We start from the raw sequence: 8,041 nt of genomic DNA, 5'->3' as shown, positions 1-8,041 counted from the left end.
ACAGTTTGGTCGGAATTGACGAGACGAATGTTTAGGACCTAGTTAGTCTATAGTTAGACAATAATTATCACAAACAAACGAAAGTTCTATAGTGTCGCGAAATTTTTTGCTTCGTGAACTAAACAAGCTCTAAATTTGTCTAATCATATATTAACTAGACTAAAAAAGATTCATATCGTAAATTATAGATAAATTGTGCAATTACTTATTTATTTTATTTATATTTAGTACTTTATATATATGTGCTTTAAGATTCGATGAGATAAAAAATTTAGAAAAATTGCAAATTTTTTTAACTAAACAAGGCCTAGCTCGTATGCCTACGGACTACGAGTCTCCTAGGAGTAGTTTTATACTAAAGTACTCTACGACTATTGTCGCGTCGCGTGCCAGTATGCCGACGGGCTACGCCTGCTCCTGCTCGTGTCCTCTCTTCTGGACATCTGGTGCGTGCGTGAGCCGTGACCCGTGAACCGTGAGCCGAGGCCGTGACCGCTGTCGCCGGCTGCCAGTGGCCGTGGCCCACGCGCGCGGTTCCCGGCTTCCCGCGCCGCGCGGTCTACCTGCCTGCCGCACGGCACCGGTGCGTGCACCAGAGGTGCCTGCCTGCCTGGTGCTGATTCGTGAAACGGGCGCGCGGTCAGCCCACCCTACGCGCATCCCTACGCCCGCGCCAGTGCACGCCGCCCCCTTGTTCGATCGGTCGCGTCGCGCGCACACGTTTCTGTACATGTACTACTGCTGCTGCCCCTGCTCCACCGCACTGCACTCTTCCCATCCGTTTGTTTCTCTCTCTCTCTCCTCCCAGCTCACGCCAAATCTGTGATCACACACACCTGGCCTTGTTTAGTTCAATTTTTTTTGCATTTTTTTGAGATTCTTCGTTGATTAAATCTTATGACAAATGCATAAAATATTAAATATAAATAAAAATTAACTAATTACACAATTTGTCTGAAATTTGCGAGACAAATATTTTTAGCCTAGTTAATTTATGATTGGACAATATTTGTTAAATACAAACGAAAGTGCTACATATCCATGTTATCAAAAAAATTTGGAACCCTTGTTTAGTTCCTAAAATTTTTCAAGATTTACTGTCACATCGAATTTTGTGTCACATGAATGAAGCATTAAATATAGATAAAAAAGATATCTAATTGTACAGTTATCTGTAATTCGTGAGACGATTCTTTTGAGTTTATTTAGTATATAATTAAATAATAATTATTAAATAAAGCCAAAAGTGCTACGAGAGCGAAATCCACAAATTTTCATGAACTAAACAAGGCTTAAATATCCAGAAAGTTTGTGCGCAAGAATGCTGAAAGCCAAATATTATCCAAGGGGACATCTACTTGATACTGCGTTCGCTTCCAACCCATCCCAGACATGGCAGGCAATATTGCATGGACTTGAGCTACTGAAAAAAGGAGTCATATGGCGCATTGGTGATGGAAGGCAAATTCGCATTTGGAGAGACCCTTGGATTCCGAGAGGGTTCTCGCACCGCGTTACGACGCTGCGTGGAAGGAACAGGTTCCACTGGGTGGCAGACCTAATGAATTCGGATGGTTCAAATTGGGACTACAATAGAATTGCTAGCATCTTCAACGCAGCGGATAGGGAGGCCATCTCCAAAATCCGGCTTGGACAAAGAAGAACTGAAGATTTTATTGCCTGGCAACCAGAGAAGACTGGAAAATTCTCAGTACGCAGCGCTTATAATATAGCTTTGATGGAGAAGATTCGCGATTCAAGTCAAGCTTCAAGTAATAGACCAGAGGGCGACAGGAAATTGTGGTCCAATATTTGGAACTGCCAAATACCACCTAAGGTGAAAATTTTCGCATGGAAACTTGGGCGCGACATTCTGCCAACAAAGCAAAACAAATTTAGAAGAAATTTGGAACCATCTCCAGAGTGTGATCTATGTGGCCAGGGGGAGGAGACTTGTTTCCACGCTGCTATGGTTTGCCCCCATGCGCGTGCACTAAGAGAGGCCATGCGCCAATTCTGGGACTTGCCGGGTGAGGAACAATGCTGCTTCACCGGGGGCGACTGGCTGTTGATCCTACTGGATAACTGCACAGATGAGCAACGGTGTACACTGTTGTTGCTGCTTTGGAGAACATGGTACGTACATAATAACATTGTACATGGTGCAGGTCCTACCTCGGTGGGGGAGTCTGTGGGCTTCCTTCTCAGTTTTTGGGACAGCCTGAACACATATATAGCCCCTCCATATGGAGACAACGCCAAGGGGAAGGAGCCCTGCCAGATGACGATGCGAACAGGGATGCCCAAGCAGTATGCAGTGACCTTAAATCAGCATTGGAAGCTCCCCCAGATGGGTGGGTGAAGATCAACGTAGACGGATCCTATGTGGCGGCAACAGGCGAGGCAGGCGTGGGTGTCATAGCCAGAGACGAAAATGGTTGTGTTGTCTTCTCGTATTGGAAGTATTTTAATAAGTGCGGCAGTGCAGAAGAATCAGAAGCTTTGGCTTGCGTCGAAGGACTACAACTGGCACTTCAAGCACGCTTAGTGCGAGTAGTCATAGAAACAGACTGTGCAAGAGTAATGTCAGCCCTAAAAAATTCGGAGAAAGATAGATCAGAGATCGGCGTCATTATTGCTGAGGCCAAGGGCCTTACACATCTGTTGGGCGATTGGAGAATATCCCAAATAAAGAGAGAAGGAAATAGAGTTGCCAATGCTCTAGCTGGTTTAGCTAGGCAATGTAAAAGTACTGAGGTTAGATGGTCAGAAGTACCTGCGTGTGCCTTAGATTTCCTCAGGAATGATTGTAACTTTATCTTGCCTAGTTAATAAAGTCTCTCTTTATCCGCAAAAAAAAAAACAAGGCCTAAACAAGGCAGGGCGTTGCTTTCTCGGCTGCACACGGAATACAGAGACGACACATCACACATGGTCCAAGAAAGAGGCCCGGCCATCGCACTCGTGGCTGGTGGTGGGTTGGGCCTAAACTTCAGATCCACGACACCTCGACTGTACATGGGCCGTAATATCAGGAACGCAAAGCAGGGTGAAGACACGAAAAAGATCTCGAATTCCACGACCACTGATCCGACATCGCTCTTCCTCCTCTCCCCAATTCCGGGACCAGTTCCAGACCCAGCTGCGACTTCCTTTCCTGCCCAGCTCCACGACCGATCGAGAGGCACGCGCAAGATGCCGAGGCCCGCGCGCGCGCCGCTGCTCCGGCGCCTGCTCCTCCTGGCGGCCGTCGCGGCGTCCTGCTCCTACTACCTCCTCTTCCTGCAGGCGCAGGCCTCCGTCCCGCCGCGGTACGACGGGTTCGCCTACGGCGGCGGCGCCGCGGCGGCCTGGAAGGACGCCGTCCTCGTCGAGGCGTTTCTCGACCCGCTCTGCCCCGACAGCCGCGACTCCTGGCACCCGCTCAAGCTCGCCATCGAGCGATACGCGCCGCGGGTCTCACTCATCGTCCACCCCTTCCCGCTACCGTAAGCACGGGGCACGGGCGCTTATACTCTATCTGTCTTTCAGGGTCTATGGGAGAAACTTTTCGATAGCGGTGAAAGTCTTTCAGGGATTTGATCAGTGGACCATATTACATTCACACTGATTGGCTGAAGTAGCTGAGTAGTCTCACTAAAGCCTGTTGCACTGATTAAATTGTCGAATCTGAGATTTCTCACTACTAAATTGGGGTAATCAACTTTTAGCAGTTTTCAAAGGAAAAGAGCAAGTTCGTGGAGGGATCCTCTGGTTCAGGCTGGGTGTCAATATTTGGTGCTGGTGTCACTATGATCCCGCTTTAGGGTGTCACTATGTTGTTTGCTTCCATATGTCCCCGTTTGGTTGGGTGTGATTCATACTGTTAATGCTATATGCTGTATTTGCGGATGTACTGTTTCATTGGTTCACCAGAAAGTAAAACATTTTAGTAGGCCGCATTACGTAGTTAGTTACGCATAACAAAGGATTGTGGTAGTGCCTTTTCTGCAATTGGTTAGCCCCTGGAATCAGTTGCTTGAAACTATTCCCAGTTCCCACTAATATGTTAACTAAATAATACAGAACAAGATCTATAATTAAGCTTGCTATTTGCTAAAACAGAACCTTGCAGTTGCAGAATCAAGTGGGTGCTCCACTTTTATAATGAGATGGAGCTATTTAGAGCCAACGATTGCATCTCTTGCTCTGTCTCATGTCAATTGTTTTTCTTTACCAAATCGGGCCCATACATGGTCCCGTGAATGCTTCCAGGTGCCAGGTGTTACCTATGCTCGGTTGCAGTCTTGCAGACTTTCTTTTGTCGTTGGCAGGACAATTTGTATACTGAAATGCTTCGCGTTATGGATTTTTCAACTAGAATACTGTTCGCTTTTGTTTTTTTCCTATTAGTATGTTCCTGACTACTGATTCATTCATCATTCATTTTCTTCCTCTGATGTTCAACTACAGATACCACACATATGCATTCCATGCCTGCCGTGCGCTTTACATAGCTAACAAGTTGAATTCATCATCAACATATCCATTGCTGGAGCTGTTCTTCAAGAACCAGGTCCACTACATTCCCCATTACAATGGTTAAATTTTTTATATAGTTGCTTGATTATCCTTTTCATATGTTATTATCAGTGAGGTCTGAATTCTATTCTAGTAGGGAATGTACTTCTTTTTATTAAATCAAAGTTATGTTCAGTGAAATGTGTTACTATAATATCTACCCCATTTTTTTATAAAGGGATTCCTGCTTATTTTTAAAAGCATATAATTTTTCTAGCCCTTTTTTGGGGGTAGGGGGTTGCTCCACACAATTTTAGCATCAAGTTCTAACAGACCCTAAGGATTTGGATCCCAATTCTCCTTTTTCTCAACAGGCCCAACATAGAACATTTTGTGCTGACATAGCTTTCTTTGCCATACACATGGTGTCCTCTTTCTTACTGCTTACCACATTAAAGTTTCTCTGAAATGTTCAATTACCTTATTGATAAAACACAAACAGGAAAAGTTCTACAATTCTGCCACATCATCGCTCTCAAGCCCTTCTGTAGCTGTAGAAATGTCGAAGATGGCTGCGCAGACTGTTGGTAATTCAGTATCCGAGTTCCTGTCAGGCTTCAGTGACACGAAGACAGATTCGGCAGCGAGAGTTTCTTTCAAGGTTAGTTTTCCTTGTTCCGCCAAACAAAGCATTGGGAATTCTAATAAATATCTACCCTGAGTTTGCTCATCACTGATGAAATTGTCGTGAACGATGCTTTGTTCTGCTTCAGTATGGGTGCACGAGGGGAGTTTATGGCGCGCCATTCTTCTTTGTGAATGGTTTCCTTCAGCCTGGGGGTGGATCGCCTATCGACTACAGCACATGGATCGGCATCCTGGACCCCCTTGTTTCCCAGAATGGAGAACGAATTGAGATGTTTACTTCGATGTAACGTAACTAAGTGCTTGAAGTGGCCTTATTATGAAGGATACAGTCGTACAGATGTTTTGGCCAGTGCTGAACGGCTGATAAGCAAACAGCTCTTATGCCAGTTGTAAGCTCTGCAGTATACGCTGATGAATATCATACCACTTTGCCTGTTGTATTGTTAAGCTAGCATTTGTGTGAGACTGGCTAAACTAATGGATAAAGCCCTTGCATATAGGGTTATAGGAGCCTGCAATATGTTAAACTTCGTATAATCCCGTATTCCAACCATTCGCTCTTCTCCCTGTTTTTTTTCTTAATTGTTAACACTGCTTTCCCTGATTATTTCGTTGACTGACGCGTCATCTATGTTTGGGCCTGTCGGGTGGGTCTCTCAGTGTGCTGCTACATGGACACAATGGTCTTCTGCGTTGGCGCGTTGCATATCTGTAGACGAGTGTCAAGATCGCTGGGACTCTGGATCTCTAGCCTTGGTTTGGTAGACGATCACAATCACCCCTGCCCCCCCAGGCCTGACCCAAAGCCCTAATCTGCCATCTGAGCAGGTGGGTCAGATTTCCTCGGATCTCGTTTCCCGTGTCTATCCGTTCTCGAACACGAGCTCTGGCTCGCTCTAGTTCGATCAGCAGCAGATCGTTCTGGGATCGCGTGGGGGCCTGCTGAACGGCTGAACCCTTGCCTCCTCCGGCAAGGGTGATCTGGCATCTGCTGCGTCCGCGGTTGGTGGCTCTGTCATTAGCTCATCATCACTCCGCAGCAAGTGCCTGCGCACGTGTTCGGTGCTCGCTTGTCCGTCCCATCCGGGAGCTGGGCGTGTGAAACCTCGTCACACTCCGTACGGACCTCGACCTCGTCGGGGGCATGATGTGTCAGTGCCAGGTGAATGCTCGACCCGGTGGTCATCTTGTGCTGGCTGATCGGATTGGTTTGATTGACTGACCGGACCCTAACCAACGAGCGAAGCAGCGCAGAGGCAACAATACTCGACTTCGACGTCGACCGGACGGCTCGACTCGTCGTGCTGCCGGTACGGACGTCGACGTCGACCGGACGGCCACAAGCACGTCAGCCGGCATGACTTGGACTCCATCTGATACGTGCTCGTTCGTTGTTCCTGGACTCGGGAGTCTGGACCTGCCGACGGGAAACGTTGCCATCGGCAGCGGCTGCGTCAGCCTGCCGGGTTTGTGCGCGGCGCCGGGGTTGTGTCTAGTGCCTGACGCTACACGTTTCAGAGTCTAGCAAGGCCGCGAGAAAAAGAACGTACGGTATCGAACAAAAGGGTCGGGCCGTCGCGCTAGGGCCCCGTGGATGACGAGATTCCCTCTGCATATTTGCATTGTCAGCTTGCCTTACCTGCAGAGTATTTTTCCCTCTATTTTTTTTTCGAGGCACCTATCAAACGTTTTTTTTATGTGGTTTTACGTGTCGTGTGGGCGTTGTACACCTGCAGGCGTCAATTAGGAGGACTAAAAATAAAATAATTATAAAACTAATTATATAAGTTGTGGCTAATTTACAAGACAAATCTATTAAGACTAATTAACCAATGACTAGCACATAATTACTGTAGCATCACATAAGCTAATCATGTACTAATTAGGCTTAATAAATTCATCTTATGAATTAGCCACAACTTATATTATTAGTTTTATAATTATCTCATATTTAATATTGGTACATAAATATCCGTTATAACAGAGGCTAAAGTTTAGTCCTAGATCTAGAGGAGCACGACAGTCGTTGGATTGAGGACGGGTAGCCACATGTATCAAAGAAGACTACGCAAGATTGAAGATGGTACTCTATCCATTCCAAATTATAAGATATTAGACTTTTTTTACTCCAAATTTGACAATTCATCTTATTTAAAAAAAATTATGTAAACATAATCAAATTTAAGTTGTTCTTCAAGAACTTTTATTAATAACAAAACCACAACAAAAAAGTGATATTTTGCACAAATTTTTAAATAAAAAATTTAAACATCTTATAATTTGGTATGAATTGAGTATATACTAGTCATCCGATGAAAATCCAACTACTCTGGTTCATCTCGTCTATCGTCCATAAAGTATGACAAAATAAACAAGTCCGATGGATGTGGAAGACCCCGCTCCAAGTCCAAACCTCTTTTTAAAATCTGTGAACCATCGAAGAGGTTGCAGAGAGAGAGGCTGCCGTCCTACAGGCTCTGTTTACTTCCACTCCAAAACCTATTTTTTTAAAAAATTCTCTATTACATCAAATCTTTAGACACATACATTGAGTATTAAATATAGACAAAAATAAAAACTAATTGCACAGTTTGATCGAAATTTACGAGACGAATCTTTTGAGTTTAGTTAGTCTATAATTAGACAATAATTACCACGAACAAACGAAAGTACTACAATGTCGCGAAATTTTTTTCTTCGCCAACTAAACACGGCCCAAGAATACTCCAGTAATAAGGAGGACTAGAATGCAACTGCCAGGGCAATGCCTGCCTCAGTTGCTATGGCGTCTAGTACTCGATCGTCCGAACAAATCATACGGTATTTGATTTGATGCTGAGCCGACGTCCATGCTTCTGGAAATCGTGGAAAGAAGTCTAGGCTCGCGACGCCG

General features: G+C 45.2%; 1 protein-coding gene across 1 annotated transcript; it reads left to right on the top strand.

The window, feature by feature from the left end:
• On the top strand, positions 2,992-5,701 carry LOC8054983. Its single transcript, XM_002462713.2, has 4 exons — positions 2,992-3,488; positions 4,453-4,555; positions 5,003-5,161; positions 5,274-5,701. Exons 1-4 carry the CDS (start codon positions 3,019-3,021, stop codon positions 5,433-5,435), a joined length of 894 nt encoding a protein of 297 aa, XP_002462758.2. The 5' UTR covers positions 2,992-3,018; the 3' UTR covers positions 5,436-5,701.

This window comes from Sorghum bicolor, chromosome 2 (genome assembly GCF_000003195.3).
Source record: "Sorghum bicolor cultivar BTx623 chromosome 2, Sorghum_bicolor_NCBIv3, whole genome shotgun sequence".
Classification (NCBI taxonomy): Eukaryota; Viridiplantae; Streptophyta; class Magnoliopsida; order Poales; family Poaceae; genus Sorghum; species Sorghum bicolor.
Note: the sequence above shows the minus strand (reverse complement) of the source record. Positions and strands in the feature narration are given on the sequence as shown.

What these genes read in the sequence shown, in the direction of transcription:
- LOC8054983 (XM_002462713.2), top strand. Translation starts at nt 3,019, where the DNA reads ATGGGCCGTAATATCAGGAACGCAAAGCAGGGTGAAGACACGAAAAAG. An exon ending in GTCCACCCCTTCCCGCTACC is followed by an intron (nt 3,489 to 4,452) that starts GTAAGCACGGGG and finishes GTTCAACTACAG; the next exon opens with ATACCACACATATGCATTCC. An exon ending in CAGCGAGAGTTTCTTTCAAG is followed by an intron (nt 5,162 to 5,273) that starts GTTAGTTTTCCT and finishes GTTCTGCTTCAG; the next exon opens with TATGGGTGCACGAGGGGAGT.